At 55.5% G+C, this 16,726-nt stretch overlaps 1 protein-coding gene across 1 annotated transcript; it reads left to right on the top strand.

The window, feature by feature from the left end:
- The first annotated feature begins 854 nt into the window (after window positions 1–854).
- Window positions 855–16,138, top strand: ALOX12B (arachidonate 12-lipoxygenase, 12R type). Its single transcript, XM_023193304.2, has 15 exons — window positions 855–1,274; window positions 2,290–2,494; window positions 8,055–8,136; window positions 8,266–8,358; window positions 8,462–8,584; window positions 8,902–9,005; window positions 9,298–9,470; window positions 9,700–9,843; window positions 11,668–11,871; window positions 12,118–12,204; window positions 12,519–12,688; window positions 13,147–13,268; window positions 15,093–15,193; window positions 15,531–15,701; window positions 15,890–16,138. The coding sequence occupies exons 1-15, from the start codon at window positions 1,128–1,130 to the stop codon at window positions 16,067–16,069; spliced, it is 2,106 nt and encodes a 701-aa protein (XP_023049072.1). The 5' UTR covers window positions 855–1,127; the 3' UTR covers window positions 16,070–16,138.
- Window positions 16,139–16,726: the final 588 nt, after the last annotated feature.

Here is a 16,726-nt window from a genome sequence, read left to right as displayed (position 1 = left end):
TCAGCCTCCCGAGTAGCTGGGACTACAGACATCCGCCACCACGCCTGACTAATTTTTGTATTTTCAGTAGAGACGGGGTTTCGCCATGTTGGCCAGGCTGGTCTCGAACTCCTGAGCTCAGGCGACCCACCCGCCTTGGCCTTCTAAATTTAGTGCTGGGATTACAGGCGTGAGCCACCACACCCAGCTATTTAACTTAATTCTTATGCCCCAGATTTCACTCTGTCTTCTAGTTTAGGTTTTTTTTTTTTTTTTTTTTTTGTCTTCTGATTTTATATCCAGCTCCAATCCCTCCCCAGTGGATCCTTGCCCCACAGGAAGCAACAGATCCTCTTCTGCTACCCTGATCGTCCCTCCCTGCAGCATCTTCACGCCTTTCTGCACCCATGTGGTCCCTGAGCCCTAGCTTCAACACCCCCCACCCTTCCTGTCACAGACTCTGGGCCCTGGGGCAGAAGGATGGGCCAGCTTTCTCACTGCAGCCACTACCTGCCCCATTTCCCAGAGAGGAATGGTCTGGCTGCCAGCCAGCTGTGCAGCGACTTAGTACCCTCCCCTCCCCTCCCCCGCCCACCAGCAGCCTCAGAACCAATGCAGGTCACTCACTGCCCATGGCCCTGCTTAGCAGGGCTGCCCAACACTGCAGCCAATGGGGACTGGCAGGAGGAAGGAGTTTATTAGTCTGATAAAGATCTGGGGGCCCCACCCTGTCCCCTCCTGCAACTTCCCTAGGGCCCTGGCTCAGGCTGGACTGGCTCCCCCACCCTGAAGGCGCCTTCATCCACGGCATCTTCCATCCACCCTTTCAGAGGCAGGCCCAGTGCCCTGCCTGCTCTTCCTCCCTGCCAGCTCCCAGAAGGCTTGGAGCCCAGACACCAGCTCACCTGCCACCAGCTGGGCCCCGCCCGGGCCTGCCCAGCACGCACCCGGCCGCCAAGGGCAGCAGCTTTTCCAGGATTTGGCCGGCAGGCCCAGTCACCCCACCTCGCCACCTTACCACTCCACCTCGGAGGCCAGCCCTGTCCACTCCACTCTGTGCCTGGCTTCTCTTGCCTGCCTTGGGCCTTCGTGCGGCCCCTCCACGGTGTCTGGGACTGAGTGCCCCTCCTGCCTCCTGAAGAGCAGCCATGGCCACCTACAAAGTCAGGGTGGCCACAGGCACCGACCTCTTGTCGGGAACACGGGACTCCATCTCACTGACCATTGTGGGGACGCAAGGAGAGAGCCATAAGCAGCTGCTGAACCACTTTGGGAGAGACTTTGCAACTGGGGCAGTAAGTGTGTGTGTGTGTGTGTGTGTGTGTGTGTGTCTTTGTGGTCCTGGGAGAGGTGAAGGTGTGCAGGGAGAGCCAGGTGAGCTGAGCTTGGCCAGGAGAGGCTGGAGAGCCAAGGCACAGCTCTGAAGACAGTGGGTTCCCCAGGTGGCTTTAGACGCCTTGTCGGGCTTCCAGCCCTTGCCCATGTCCCAGATCCCTGGGCCATCCTTCTCCATCCTACTTCCTCATCTCTAACCCTTTCAGGCATTCCTCATTTCCTTCCCCATCCTTTTCTTCTCTCTCCCTCTTCCTCAGCCCTCTCTCCCTGTCTCTGCCTATCCTGCATCCCCTCTTTTCTCAGTCCTTTCCACCTGCTTTCCTTCCCTTTCGCTCTCCTCCCCTTTCTGTCTTACCCCCTCTCCCGCATCCCTCTGTCTTCCATTCTCACTCACTCTTCCTAATTCAGCTGCCTCCTAGCTGTTTCACATTTGATTGGATTCTCTGTGACTTAACAATGGCATCAGACCAGCCTGTCTAGTGGAAGGCATGCTTTGTGGGCCCTCAGACCTGATTTTGAGTCAAGCCCAACTACCTGCTGCTATGCGACCTTAATAGGTCACTCTATCTATGTGGCCATTCTGAATATTTGCATCTTCATTGATGAATGGGAGAAAGGGCTGGCTGGACCTCTCCCCACTCAAAAACTGCAGAGTGATACCCAAGTCCTCAGGGGTCTGAAGGTTCCTATAACCTCAGGTGCCTGGAGAGGGGAGTGGGAGAAGACAGGAGCTGGGGATGGAGAGAAGGAGGGACTGGAGTCCTAAGCAGCCCTAGGTAGAGGGACTCAGTAGGAGACCCCCAGGTTGGAGGAGTCAGAAGGAAGCTCAGCGATCAGGTCAAAATCCTGTCCATCAGTCCAGGGAGGTGAGCATTGCGCAGCGTGAGCAGGGCCTGGGTGAGAGACCAGAGGGGTGGGCGGCCTGGGAGTCTGGGTGAAGTCCTGCCCACTCAGCCAGCCCTGCATCCTGCCTAGGTGGACCAGTACACCGTGCAGTGCCCGCAGGACCTGGGAGAGCTCCTCATCATCCGCCTGCACAAAGAGCGCTACTCCTTCTTCCCCAAGGACCCTTGGTACTGCAACTACGTGCAGATCTGTGCCCCCAACGGCCGTATCTACCACTTCCCCGCCTACCAGTGGATGGATGGCTACGAGACCCTGGCACTCCGGGAGGCCACAGGTGAGCCCTCATCACCCTGCTCCATCCTATGGCCGTGAGGCCTCACGCTCCAGTCTGCTACCCTGGCATGGCACCCAGGCTCCCATCAAGCCAGGAGGGGCCCAGCCCCACCAGGGACTCCTGGACTCTCCTGCCACTGTCACACATTTCCCTCAGTCAGTGCTGCTACTCTGGGCTCAGCTTGGGGCTGCACACCAGAGGAACAGAGGTGTCTGAGGCCCAGCGGCTACCCTCAGCATCCCCATCTGGCAGCAGACAGCATTCCCAGAGTGCGCTGCCCCCTATGTCTCCAGTCCTCCCTGACTCCTACAAGATGCCCGGCCACTCTAAAAAGATCCCTTGTGATGCTAAGTACAGGCTCAGGACTCTCACAGGAGGCCTATTTATATGCCAATCATATGCGCTCCAAAAAGACTCCCTGTTACTCCAGCAGGATTCTGTTACTATAACAGGATGCCCCATTATTCCAACCAGCACCTTGCTATCCCATTTAGAAGCCCTTTGAGTTCAACAGGTCTCCATGGTAATGTGGTCTTATAATTATGATGCCCTGGCTTTCTTTTTTTTGAGATGGAGTTTCACTCTTGTTGCCCAGGCTGGAGTATGATGGCACGATCTCGGCTCACTGCAACCTCCACCTCCCGGGTTCAAGCGATTCTCCTGCCTCAGCCTCCTGAGTGGCTGGGACTACAGGCATGCACCACCATGCCTGGCTGAGTTTTGCATTTTTAGTAGAGATGGGATTTCACCATGTTGGCCAGGCTGGTCTCGAACTCCTGACCTCAGGTGATCTGCTTGCCGCAGCCTCCCAAAGTGCTGGGATTACACGGGTGAGCCCTGGTTTTCTAACTGAGCATTTTTTAGACTAATGGGATGTTCTGTTACTCCAAAGGACTCCCTATTTTCCCAATAGGACACCACATTTCTCTAACAGGATGCACTGTTACTCAAAAAGGCCCCCCTTAATCCAGTAAGGATCTATCCAATGGAGGCCCTGTTATTCAGATAGACTGTCAAGGTTTCTCCAAGGTTAGAGCTGGCTAAGGCTGCCCAGTGGTTTTTCCAGTTGCTTGGTTACTCCCATGGGAGAGACACAGGACCTGAGTGGCTGAGCTCCTTGCACCCACCCCTGCCAGAGCCCCTTGTGTGGTGGGCCGGGGTCAGGTTCCTAATTTGTGGTGCTGCATGGGAACAGGAGGCCTGTCCTCTGTTATCCCCCAGTTCTACCACCTGAGTGTCTGTTGGCTCCCCTTGAGGCGAGTGGGAGGGAAAGGCAGAGCTGAGGACACCCAGGGCCTGAAGCCCTATCCTCCCTGCAGCTAACTACCTATCTTCTGTTTCTCATTGCCCTGTGCTGGAATCTTCCCCCAGGAGTGGGGAACAGGGCCTGAGTTGGGGAAAGGAGAGGCAAAGAAAGCCTGGGAGATGGTGAGCATGCCAAGGGGAGGGTCTCACTGGGGACACGGAGCATCTTACTGCAGTGACAGGTCTGGGTGACATGGAAGCAGGGGACAGGCAGGGTGATGCTGGTGGCCAGGCAGGAATGGGGTTGGGTGGGGCCGCTGCCACGCAACAGGACAGGGAGACTTGAGTCACCCATAGGGCCCTCAAAGGAGTGAGGCCCCCGCCCTGGGGATGAAAACGAGCTGGGTCTCTGGGTTGCATAACTCCAGGGAGCGCTGTTCATCCAGAATACAACATGAGCTGAGGCAGGTGGAAGAGGGAGAGGGTGGTGAGGTGAAGGCCTTGAGAGGAAATGATGGACTGCAGTGGTAGGCACAGGCCAGTCTGGGGACCACCAGCCACGGTGCTGGAGAAAGACAGACCTGGACTTGGGTCTCAGTTCTTCCACTGACTAGCTGGACATTTGGCATTTGGGCACATTTCCAAATTCTACTTCTTTTTTTTTTTTTGAGACGGAGTCTCACTCTGTTGCCCTGGAGTGCAGTGGCACGATCTTGGCTCACTGCAACCTCCGCCTTCCAGGTTCAAGTGATTCTCCTGCCTCAGCCTCCTGAGTAGCTGAGACTACAGGCACGTGCCACCACACCCAGCTCATTTTTTGTATTTTTAGTAGAGAAGGGGTTTCACTGTGTTAGCCAGGATGGTCTCGATCTCCTGACCTTGTGATCCACCCGCCTCGGCCTCCCAAAGTGCTAGGATTATAGGCGTGAACCACCACACCTTGCCACATTTCCAAATTCTTCTAAACCTTGGTGCCCTCATCTGTAAAATGGAGATAACAACAGAACCTACTTCATAGGGTGGATGTGATAATCCAGTAAGATGACATCTGAAGGGAGTTTTTTTTTCTTTTTTTGGGATGGAGTCTTGCTCTGTCACCCAGGCTGGAGTGTGGTAGTATGATCTCGGCTCACTGCAACCTCCGCCTTCTGGGTTCAAGCGATTTTTCTGCCTCAGCCTCCTGAGTAGCTGGGATTACAGGTGTGTGCCACCATGCCCGGCTAATTTTTGTATTTTAAGTAGAGATGAGGTTTCACCATGTTGGTCAGGCTGGTCTTGAACTCCTGACCTCATGATCCATCTGCCTCAGCCTCCCAAAGTGCTGGGATTACAGGCATGAACCACCGCACCTGGCCTGAATAGAGTTTTAAAAGGCTTAACAACTGTTGGTGGTCAGAAGCAGCCTGCCACGGTGCAAATCCAGCCTTGTCCCCAGGTAATATGTAATAGCGGCTGTTTCTCTTTGTAAAATGGGCATGGTGATACAGTCCTTTAGCTAAAACTGTTGACTCCAGGGGTGTTTTGAAATTCAGCTTTTATTGAGAAGCTACACACACATGTATCTGTACACATGTGTATGTTTATATAAAATATGTATATGTATACATACATATTTTCATCTATAAATCTATATCACACACATACCCCTTATATTATGTGCTATATCTACCACAGGGCACCCCAATCAAATATACTAACACTTCCCAGCAACAACTATGAATAGTTACATCGAATGAGTTAAATAAAGATTGTATATAGCCTCAGGGAGATTCACAGCAGACTTTGTCAACCAATGAATTTGTTGTGGAACAATCAAACAGACAAACAAACTTGATTTCCACAGCTTTCTGTACTTTGGGGTTGTAGAGAAGGGGTCAGGAGCCTATAGTAATAGTCACCTGTCTCACAGGGTACTTCTTAGGCTTAGATTAATAAAAGTAAAGTGTCTACAAAGTGCCTGGTGTTGGGGACCAGCTTCGACACCACCCGTAGGGTACCCAAAGTCCGGTGGCAATGAAGGAATGAGAAGAGACAGGTTAAGAGTGCATAAAGAGTGGGGGCCAGGGGGCCAGTTGCAAAATGGAAGCTGCAAAAGGCCCAGAGTTCTGGTCTCCACACTATTTATTGAGTACAATCACTTAGACCTAAGAAGCAGATGTTCAGGGAGAAACAGTGAAAGGGAGGCAGTACGTCATAGGCGTAATCTATAGCGATAGCGATTTAAATGAATCTCCTTTGTGCTCAAACAGCATATCTTTAATCGGACAGCAGCTAGTGGGAGTGGGCTTAACTAGGAGCCTGCACGTCTGTCCACATTCCAGTGTTTCAAAGGAGTGTCTTTCTCCTTCAACACAGTGTTTACAGATAAGAGAGGTTATAGATAAGTTGTGCTCAGAGCATGGGAACATAATGGCAATAACGCTTTCCTCCTTAGAGGCTTTTTGTGACTTTCCACAACTTAGTGTCCCACTTTTTTTTTTTTTTTTTTTCCGAGACGGAGTCTCGCTGTGTCGTCCAGGCTGGAGTGCAGTGGTGCCATCTCAGCTCACCACAAGCTCCACCTCCCGGGCTCACGCCATTCTCCTGCCTCAGCCTCCCGAGTAGCTGGGACTACAGGCGCCCGCCACCATGCCTGGCTAATTTTGTTTGTATTTTTATTTATTGTTATTATTATTTTTTGTATTTTTAGTAGACAAGGGGTTTCACCATGTTAGCCAGGATGGTCTCGATCTCCTGACCTCGTGATCCGCCCACCTCAGCCTCCCAGAGTGCTGGGATTACAGGCATGAGCCACCGCACCAGGCCGTGTCCAATATTTTTATGGCCAGTTTATACAGGAACCCCACAAGCACTTTTCCCAACACCTAGGACCTAGTAAATGCTAAACAACTGTTAGTTCTTAATATTTCAGTGGAATCTACTCAAAGGAAAAGAAATCAACATATCAAAAAGATGCCTTATTTATCGTGGCACTATTCACACTAGCAAAGATATGGAATTACCCTAAGTGCCCTAATGGATGACTGGATAAAGAAAATGTGGTATATATACACAGTGGAATACTATTCAGTCAGGAAAAAAAAAATGAAATCATGTCATTTGCGGCAACATGGATGGAACCGGAAGTCATTATCTTTTTTTTTTTTTTTTTGAGACGGAGGAGTCTCGCTCTGTCGCCCAGGCTGGAGTGCAGTGGCGCGATCTCGGCTCACTGCAAGCTCCGCCTCCCGGGTTTACGCCATTCTCCAGCCTCAGCCTCCCGAGTAGCTGGGACTACAGGCGCCCGCCATCTCGCCCGGCTAGTTTTTTGTATTTTATAGTAGAGACGGGGTTTCACCGTGTAGACCAGGATGGTCTCGATCTCCTGACCTCGTGATCCACCCGTCTCGGCCTCCCAAAGTGCTGGGATTACAGGCTTGAGCCACCGCGCCCGGCCCGGAAGTCATTATCTTAAGTGAAACAAGCCAGACCAGAAAGTCAAATACCAAATGTTCTCACCCATAAAAGGGTGTTAAAAAATGTGTACACATGGGCCAGGCGCAGTGGTTCACGCCTATAATCCCAGCACTCTGGGAGGCAGAGGCGGGCAGATGACCTGAGGTCAGGAGTTCGAGACCAGCCTGAACAACATGGCGAAACTGCGTCTCTACTAAAAATACAAAAAGTAGCTGGGTGTGGTGGCAGGCGCCTGTAATCCCAGCTACTTGGTACACTGAGGCAGCAGAATCGCTTGAACCCAGGAGGCAGAGGTTGCAGTGAGCTGAGATCATGCCATTGCATTCCAGGCTGGGCGACAAGAATGAAACCCCATCTCAAAAAAAAAAAAAAAAAAGTGTACAAATGGACATAGCAAAATAATAGACAATGGAGACTCTTAAGGGTGAGAGGATGGGAGGGGGTGGGTGATGAGAAATTACTTAAGGGGTACAATATACATTATTTGGGTGATGGGTATCCTAAAGCCCTAACTTGGCCGCTATGAAATCTATGCATGTAATGAAATTGCTCTTGTGCTCCATGAATTTACAGAAATAAAAAAAATTTCAGTGGGTCTAGAGGAGGGACTTTTTGCAGCAGCAGAGCTCAACTTGAGGGTAGAGCAAGAGGAAAGAGTGTGGGTCCATGATCCTTTTATCTGAGATTTCGCGACGGGGCACTCCTTCATTCTCCCAAGGTGAGCCTTCCCACTCCTTGGTCATGGTCAACCCCCAGAGCCGACCTGGGGCACAGAAGCTGAACTCCTGCTTCCGGAAGTAGGCAGGGGTGGGCAGGGGTAAGGGTCACCCCTTGAATCCCCTCCTTGGTCTCCCTACAGGAAAGACAACAGCAGACGACTCACTCCCTGTCCTCCTGGAGCACAGAAGAGAGGAGATCAGAGCCAAGCAGGACTTCTACCAGTGAGGGGGCGGGTGGCAGAGTCTGGGCGCCCGGCAGGGGTCCAGGGAGGTGGGGGGCAGTGATGGCTCTGGCCCTTTGCCCTGGGGTGGCGTACGGGCATGAGGGTCACATGTCGGTTTCCCTTGCAGCTGGCGAGTCTTTCTTCCTGGCTTACCCAACTATGTGCACATTCCCAGTTACCGCCCTCCGGTCCGGAGGCATCGCAACCCCAACCGGCCTGAGTAAGGACCCGAAGCTGCGCTGGGCCCCTCCCATGGTTTTCCCCTGGACGCCTGCCTCCTCCCCGCCCCCTGGATCCCAGCTGCCCTGCGCTTCTCCCCACAGGTGGAATGGCTATATTCCGGGATTCCCAATTCTCATCAACTTTAAGGCCACCAAGTTCCTGAACTTAAATCTCCGCTACTCCTTCCTCAAGACAGCCTCCTTCTTCGTCCGCCTGGGGCCCATGTGAGTGTGTGTGAGTGACGGGAGAACAGGCCTCCTGCAGGACTGTTCCTCTCCCCCCACCTTGGCGGCGTCCAAGACAACCCCAGAGGTTGGAATGGCCAGGAAGGCAGAGGGAGCTGAAACGCAGACCCAGAAAACCCGAGAGATGATCCCAGAGACCTAGAGATGCAAAGATCTTGAGACATGGGACCCAGAGACTTTGCGACGCACAGACCCTGAGACCCAGAGACCTAAGTGGGTGGGGCTGCTCCGCCACCCGCCCCAGCCAGCGCTTGGCAGACTCTCTGACGGCCTCTCCCTGGAATCCCATCTCCTAGGGCACTGGCTTTCAAAGTCCGCGGCCTGTTGGACTGCAAACATTCGTGGAAGAGGCTGAAGGACATTAGGAAAATTTTCCCTGGCAAGAAATCTGTCGTCTCCGGTATGGAATGGGGCGTCCGGATCCAGCAGAGGGAGTCAGGTGGTCTCCGGTGTGCTAGGCAGGCCCCCCACATGGGGGCAGTGGGACCGGAGAGGCAGCGAGGCGGGCGCGCGCCCTCTGGCGGCTTCTTGGAAAACGTCGCCCTGGGCTCCTCCCGCCGCTCAGCACGAGGCTGGGGGCTTCGTTTTCCTCCCCGAGTCCTCTCGGTGCCCATGGTCTTCTTCTGTCCCATGCCTTTCCGTCCCCGAGGGGGGCCGGGCCGCCTTGTGACGCTCTCGCGCCGTCCTCGCAGAGTACGTGGCCGAGCACTGGGCAGAGGACACCTTCTTTGGGTACCAGTACCTCAACGGCGTCAACCCCGGCCTGATTCGCCGCTGCACGCGGATCCCAGACAAGTTCGCCGTCACAGACGACATGGTGGCTCCGTTCCTGGGCGAGGGAACGTGCTTGCAAGCGGAGCTGGAGGTGAGGCCCGCTCCGGCGGAGACCCCGGCCCCCGTCCTGGCCTCCCTCGCTGGCATCCCCGTCTCTCCCCACCTGCGGCGCCCGCGCCAGTCCCAGCCACGCCCGCACCCCGCGTCCCTGTCCCCGTCCCACCCCTGCCCCTGGTCGCCAGCGCCTTCTGCACCTGCGGCTCGGGTCACAGGCGCCCCATGTGGGCGTCTACTTGCTACCCATGGCGGCTCCCCTCCAGAAGGGGAACATTTACCTGGCCGACTACCGCATCATGGAGGGCATCCCCACCGTCGAGCTCAGCGGCCGGAAGCAGCACCACTGCGCCCCACTCTGCCTGCTGCACTTCGGACCCGAGGGCAAGATGATGCCCATCGCCATCCAGGTGCCTAGGCTGTAGGCGGCGCTGCCACTGAGCCTCTGTGTGCGCGAATGTTCCTTCGAATGCGCGTGCGCTTATGCGAGCATGTGGTCCTGTGTGTAGTCAGCCGTCTCTTGGTATCCTTGAGAGAGTGGTTTCAGGACCTCCCCGGGATGCCAAATCTGCAGATGCTCAAGTTTCTTATATAAAATGTCCCAGTATTTACATATAACTTACACACATCTTCTTGTGTGCTGGGATCACAGGCGTGAGCCACCGCGTCCGGCCCAGGCATATTTTTCTAATTCATACAAAAGCCCGGTAGGGCCTAGGAGCAGCTCAGGTTTGTATGCCCCAATAGGCTTAGGTGGAGATGCATCTTGCAAGGCGCAAGGACCGCCTTGGCAGTTCCCTGCCTCTCACCTGCTTGCTGTCTTGGTCCCCTCAGGTACAGAAGTACGAGGTGCGCTGCTCAGTGGAGCTGGGTGAGCTCTTGCTGCTGCGTGTACACAAGGAGCGCTACGCTTTCTTCCATGTTGCACTCCTGGGCTCAAGAGATTCTCCCGCCTCAGCCTCCCAAAGTGCTGGGACTACAGGTGTGAGCCACCTCACCCGGCCATCTTGTGTATTTTAAATCCTCTCTAGGCTGGGCGTGGTGGCTCACGCCTGTAATCCCAGCACTTTGGGAGGCCGAAGTAGGCAGATTACCTGAGGTCAGGAGTTCAAGACCAGCCTGGCCAACAAGGGGAAGCCCCATCTTTACTAAAACTACAAAAATTAGCTGGGCATGGTGGGGAGGCACCTGTAATATTCGGGAGGCTGAGGCAGGAGAATCTCTTGAACCCAGGAGGTGAAGGTTGCAGTGAGTGGAGATTGTGCCAGTGCACTCCAACCTGGGTGACAGAGCAAGACTCTGTCTCAAAAAAATAAAATAAAATTAATCCTTTCTGGATTACTTATAGTACTCAATACAATACAATGTAAATGCTATGTAGATAGTTGTTATATGGTATTGTTCAGGGAATGACAAGGAAAAAAAGTCTGTACACGTTCACTAGAGACACTTTTCTTCCCAGAATATTTTCCATAGGTTGTTGGTGGAGTCCACCGCTGTGGAACCCATGGATACAGAGGGCTGGCTGTACTTGTATGCCCCTGTGTGTGTGCATCTGTGAGTGTGTGCATGTATATGTGTCTGTGCAGTGTGCTTGTCTCTTTGACTTCATCCATCCATCCACCTGGAAAACCAATCCCTGAAGGGGGTCAGGTCCCTACTGGAAATACTGAGATAATTAGACTTAGCCTCTGCCTTGGGAATCTGGTCTGGCAGAGGAAGCAACTAGGTGTTTCCTTCCCAGAGGTCCCCCCAAGGGTCATGCGCAAGTTAGAAAGAGGCTCCCTCTGGGTGGATGGGCCAGAGCCCCAGAGCCTGATGCTGCTGGTTCCTTAATGGAAAAATGTAGGCTGGTTTCAGTGATCTGCCTGCCCCCTGAGGGGCTAGGAATCCTTGTGCAGTGCACAACCTGCACACCTGAATGTGGTGGAGGTGTGGTTGAAGTAAGGAAGTCTTGCCGGAGGAGGCAGCTTGTGAGATGGTTCTTGAAGAGTAAGTGGGAGCTACCAGGTAGAGACAGGGGCAAGAGGAAGGTACTGCAGTCGAGCAGAGGGAATGGCAAGATCAAATGTGGGGAGGGAGGAAAGGCCCAGGGGTGCTCAGGGGACCAGTGGGACCAAAGCTTGGGAGTGTTTTCACCTTCTCAGACTCCCTTCTGCCTCCTTCCTGCAGTGGGCCCTTTATGTGTGTGGGTCTCTGCCCTCACCTAATCCTTTCTCTTTCATCACCCCTAGCTCAGCCAGACCCCCGGGCCGGATTGCCCCATCTTCCTGCCCAGTGATTCTGAGTGGGACTGGCTGCTAGCCAAGACGTGGGTGCGCTATGCGGAGTTCTACAGCCACGAGGCCATCTCCCACCTGCTGGAGACTCACCTTATTGCTGAGGCCTTCTGCCTGGCCTTGCTGAGGAACCTGCCCATGTGCCACCCACTCTACAAGGTATGGGCTTGGGGGAAGGGGCCTCCCCCAGGCATCATGACCCTCACCTGGCCTCGGAAAGCCCCCAGGCCCACTGTGCAGTCAGAGAGACTCCAGTCAGCCTGGGGGGTATCTGGGGACCACAAGAGAGGGCTTGGCATGGGGACTTCCCAAAGTGAGTGGATCTGATATTGCAGAAGTGGGGAGCTGAGATCCTTTGGGGGCTGCTTCAGCCCTTTCTCTTCATCCTCCTTGCTCTTCCCACAGCTCCTCATCCCCCACACCCGATACACCGTCCAGATCAACAGCATCGGCCGGGCCGTTCTTCTCAATGAGGGGGGGCTCTCTGCCAAGGTAAGACTTCCGCTCCCCAACCCCAACGAGACATTTGCTTTCCTCTGGCTTTTGCAGTTAGACAAAGAGCAGGACTTCCCACTTGCCTTTGGGTCATCATGATGGGCCATGAAAGGAGGGAACTGGATGAAGTGGGTTCTCCTCTCCAGAAAGGAGCAGAGGCAGGGCTGGTGTGCTGGCCTGGAGCAGGAGAGTTCCCGGACGTGGGGTGGGCTGGGTCGGGGGTTACAGGGGCACTTACTGGGATCCTAGAGGACCTGAGGGGGGTGCCAGGGATGCCCATCCAGCTCCAGGATCTGCCTCCTCCCTCACAGGGCATGTCCCTGGGCGTGGAGGGCTTTGCTGAGGTGATGGTACGGGCTCTGTCGGAGCTCACCTATGACAGCCTCTACCTCCCCAATGACTTTGTGGAGCGTGGGGTCCAGGACTTGCCTGGATATTATTACCGCGATGACAGCTTGGCGGTGTGGAATGCACTGGAGAGGTGAGCACGGGACAGCAGTGGGTGGCTCTCAGGGTGGATGCCTTGGGATGTTGGAGAGGGTGTGGGGAGCTTCTAGAGACCTGAGTGTGGGTCTCGTGCCATCCAGGGGCTTGGCCTTGGGGAAGGGGCCTGGGGTCTGTGTGTCCGTCACACCTACACCCTCAGTCCTGCAGGCCCCTTCCTTGCTTGGCTCCCCAGCCCACCTCTGCTGGCCAGACCCCTTCTGGGATCTGAGCTGCCTGTAGGCCTTGCCCATCCCTTACAAGGGAGTGCTCTGGGTGTGTGCTGGCCTTGCCAAGCCATCCTCTCCACTTCTACCCCACAGGACTTGCCCTCCCACAGGCCTGGGGCAGCTCTGGGGCCAACTGAGGTCAGGGCATCCTGGGGGAGGGGGGAGAAGCCTGGCTGAGGAATGGGAGGGGAGGAGGATCCAAACTGAGGCCCTGTCCCCTGGTCAGGTACGTGACGGAGATCATCACCTATTATTATCCGAGTGACGCAGCCGTGGAGGGTGACCCGGAATTGCAGTCCTGGGTGCAGGAGATATTTAAAGAGTGTCTCCTAGGGCGGGAGAGCTCAGGTATGGGCCTGGACACCTGGGCAATCAGGGGGAGCTGGGGCTGAGGGGCAGCCCCCAGGCAGGTCTGCTAGGGCCCTCCTGGGCTGGATCAGAACATGTTTTATTGTGGACTGAAGGAGACCAAATTGCTGCCTTAGGATTTTGACAGGCTCTTCTCCGGCCCCTGGAGCAGTGGCATCTCAGAGAGGCTGGGGAAGAAAACATGGCTGGCAATGGGTCCCTGTCTGAGATTGGGGGCTGTGGGTCATCTCTGCAGAGACCTGGAGGGATCCCAGCCCCACCCCAGAAACAAATCTTTGTGGACTGTGAAATGGGGGTATGAGCTCCAACGGGAAAGGGCAGGAGGCCAGGGAGCTGGCAGGAGGGAGCTGGCAGGAGGGAGCTGGCAGCTCCAGGAGAGCGGTGAAAGTGCCCTGAGGTCCCGCCACCCGGGTAGACATTCAACAAATATCCAGTGAGCACCCACAATGCAATACTGTGCTGATTATTGAGGAGGTAAAAGGGAAAAAGGCAGGTGGTGAGGGTGCCTGCCTTCAAGGAGTTCATAGTCTGGGGTGGCAGGTATTTCCCTAAAGAAAGTTGTGGGGAAGCCCAGGTAAGGCGCCTAACCCACCTTGGGAAGGGGTAGTGGAGGGAAGATAGGGTGGGAGCAGCAGGCTAAGATCTAGCTGAAATCTAACTTCTTGGCTAACATCTAGCTAAGATCTGCAGGATGGAGAGGTCAGCCTCAAGATGACGGAGGATGGGGAAGGAGCGTTCCGCTTGGGAGCAGCATGTGGGAAGTTGAGAAAGCCAGAGGGAGCATAGGGAGTTCCAGGAGCTGCTTACTGCAATCACGTTCTCTGCAACTAGAGCTTAGGGTGGGACGTGGGGAGGTTCCCAATGGGCTAAGGCTGAGGCTGTGGGCAGTGGCCAGGCTGCACAGCCTGGTTAAGGGCCGGTGGGAGCCATCGAGGGTTTTGCAAGGAGATTAGACTTGTATGCTAGAGTATCAGGCTGCACTGGCAGTCAGGAGACAGTTAGGGAAGCTGCCGTGGTGTCCAGGAGGGAAGACTGGGGACTGACTAGGGTGAGGGCTGTGGGGACACCACAGAGAATTTCAGAGCTGGAAATGACAGGACTGGGTGTTGGTTTGGGTTTGGAGGGAGGGGCTGAGGGTGACTCCACGTTTCAGGCTTTTGCAGCTGGATAAATGATGTGAGTCGTCCCTTGAGCTGGGGGCTAAAAAGAGGAGCGGTTAGGGAGGAAGATGATGGGTCTGGTTTGAATATGTGGGACTTTTGGAACCTGAGATCACCATGGCAGCCAGGACACACGGGACAACAGGAAAGAGAAGCCAGCAGCTTGGTAGGGAAGAGGTGTGGGACTGAGAAATCCATCTGGAGTGGGCACAGAGTCTGGAAGGAGGTGATGGGAGGGAGTGGAGGGCGGGGGCTGGGTTGATTCAGGGCGGGACTCTTCCGAAGGAACGAAGGAACCCAGGAAAGCCTCCTGCCTCTCCCAACATCCCCAGGCCTGGGACCAGAGAGGCACCCCCAGGGAAACTGAAAGAGAGATCTGAGGGTCACAGGTTAGGCAGGGGCCAGGAGCAGCCCTGGAGGACTTCTGGCCAGGGCCTGCAGCCCTCTATCCCTAGCCTTATGATCTGGATTAGGGGAGATGGGGTTCCTGCCACAGGAAGGTCACACAGTCAGGATGAGGGTACGGATGCGGCAGCTTGAAGCTTTCGCAAAACGGGGAGAGCGGGACATGGTGGCGCCCTCTGCCGGGCAGCTAGTGCCAGGGCAGGACTGACGCCGCCTGGGCTTTTCCCCCACCGCTCAGGTTTCCCCAGGTGCTTGCGAACCGTGCCTGAGCTGATCCGGTATGTCACCATAGTAATCTTCACCTGCTCTGCCAAGCACGCTGCTGTCAATACAGGCCAGGTACCGGTGCTCTCACTAGCCCAGGCCCAGACCTCCCAAATTTAGTCCGTGCCCCAACCTCAAACCCAGCCTCAGCCATAATCCCTGGTTCAGCCTCAACTTGTCTCAGCCCAAGTTCCAGCTTCAACTCCAGTTCCAACGGAAACCAAGCCTCAGCCCCAACTCTCAGCCCCAGCCCCAGTCTAACCAACCCAGCCCAGCCTCAGCGCCAAGGGCGGGGAGTCCAAGGCAGCGACTGGAGGGCAGATGGTCAGGGCATGGCGGAAGGAAGCCTCCACAGTACTCTTCTTCCCGGGGTACTCTTCCACCCAGACCCGCGCCTCTACCCCACTTCCAGATGGAGTTCACCGCCTGGATGCCCAACTTCCCAGCGTCCATGAGGAATCCACCGATTCAGGCTAAGGGGCTGACAACTCTGGAGACCTTTATGGACACGTTGCCGGATGTGAAGACCACGTGCATCACGCTGCTGGTGCTCTGGACCCTCAGCCGTGAGCCTGACGACAGGGTGCGAGACGGGATGGGGCACAGGGAGGGGGCCAGGAGCTGGGGAGGGGGGAGGATAACTGGAGGCGTCGAGCGGGGAGCAGGGAGTGAGAGACCACTGAAGCCAAAGGGTGGAGGGGCCAGGGCCACCGGCAGGAGGAGGGGGTGCCGGCCGGCCCTGGTTCCAGCTGTCGAGCTCTGTGCCCGCAGCGGCCCCTGGGACACTTCCCGGACATTCACTTCGTGGAGGAGGCCCCGCGGAGGAGCATAGAGGCGTTCCGCCAGCGCCTGAACCAGATCTCACACGACATCCGCCAGCGCAACAAGTGCCTCCCCATCCCCTACTACTACCTGGACCCGGTGCTGATTGAGAACAGCATTTCTATTTAGGAGCGCCCTTCCCCTCTCTCCTCTCCCCATCCTGTGCACTCCTATTTTCAAAAAACAAAACAAAACAAAACACAAAAACCTCAAAAACCAAAAGCCAACCAACCAAAAAACCTTCCTTTCCCTGGGTCTGGCTGTGAGTGCGCGCGGCAAGTTACTCGGGCGCTGGCGGCAGGACTGGCGCCGCGGGGTGCGGGTGCAGGCTGTGCGCGCAGAGCGCTCTCGCCGCGATTCCGTTCTCTGCGGCCGCGCGGTCCAGGTAGGAGTAAGGCAGCGCCAGGCCCCGGTTCCACTCCAGGACGTCCGCCAACATCTGGGCCAAGCGGCTCTGTAAGGCGGCGATGCTCCGCCGCGGGGCCTTCTCGGTGCAGTGCTCCTCTGGGTAGGTGTCCAGGCTGGGAGAAGGAAAAGCTGGGACCTTGGCGGGCTGCATATTCAGCCCACAGCGATTCTGTTCCATCTTAAGTGTCCCTACCAGGGAACTTAGTCCACCCAAGCCCAGCCCACCTAGGGGTCCTGGACCACTCCAGACCCATCTAACTTGAAACATAAACCACCCGCCCACCTCGACAAAAGACTGCGGGCCACAAGAAAGCCAGACCACTGCAAGCCTGGCTCACTCTGAAGCCCAGATCACTCTTAGCTCCACCTACTAGGAAT

Source organism: Piliocolobus tephrosceles, chromosome 16 (assembly GCF_002776525.5).
Source record: "Piliocolobus tephrosceles isolate RC106 chromosome 16, ASM277652v3, whole genome shotgun sequence".
Lineage (NCBI taxonomy): Eukaryota > Metazoa > Chordata > Mammalia > Primates > Cercopithecidae > Piliocolobus > Piliocolobus tephrosceles.
Note: the sequence above shows the minus strand (reverse complement) of the source record. Positions and strands in the feature narration are given on the sequence as shown.

What these genes read in the sequence shown, in the direction of transcription:
- ALOX12B (XM_023193304.2), top strand. Translation starts at nt 1,128, where the DNA reads ATGGCCACCTACAAAGTCAGGGTGGCCACAGGCACCGACCTCTTGTCG. An exon ending in CAAGAAATCTGTCGTCTCCG is followed by an intron (nt 9,006 to 9,297) that starts GTATGGAATGGG and finishes CCGTCCTCGCAG; the next exon opens with AGTACGTGGCCGAGCACTGG. An exon ending in CTGCTGTCAATACAGGCCAG is followed by an intron (nt 15,194 to 15,530) that starts GTACCGGTGCTC and finishes CCCCACTTCCAG; the next exon opens with ATGGAGTTCACCGCCTGGAT.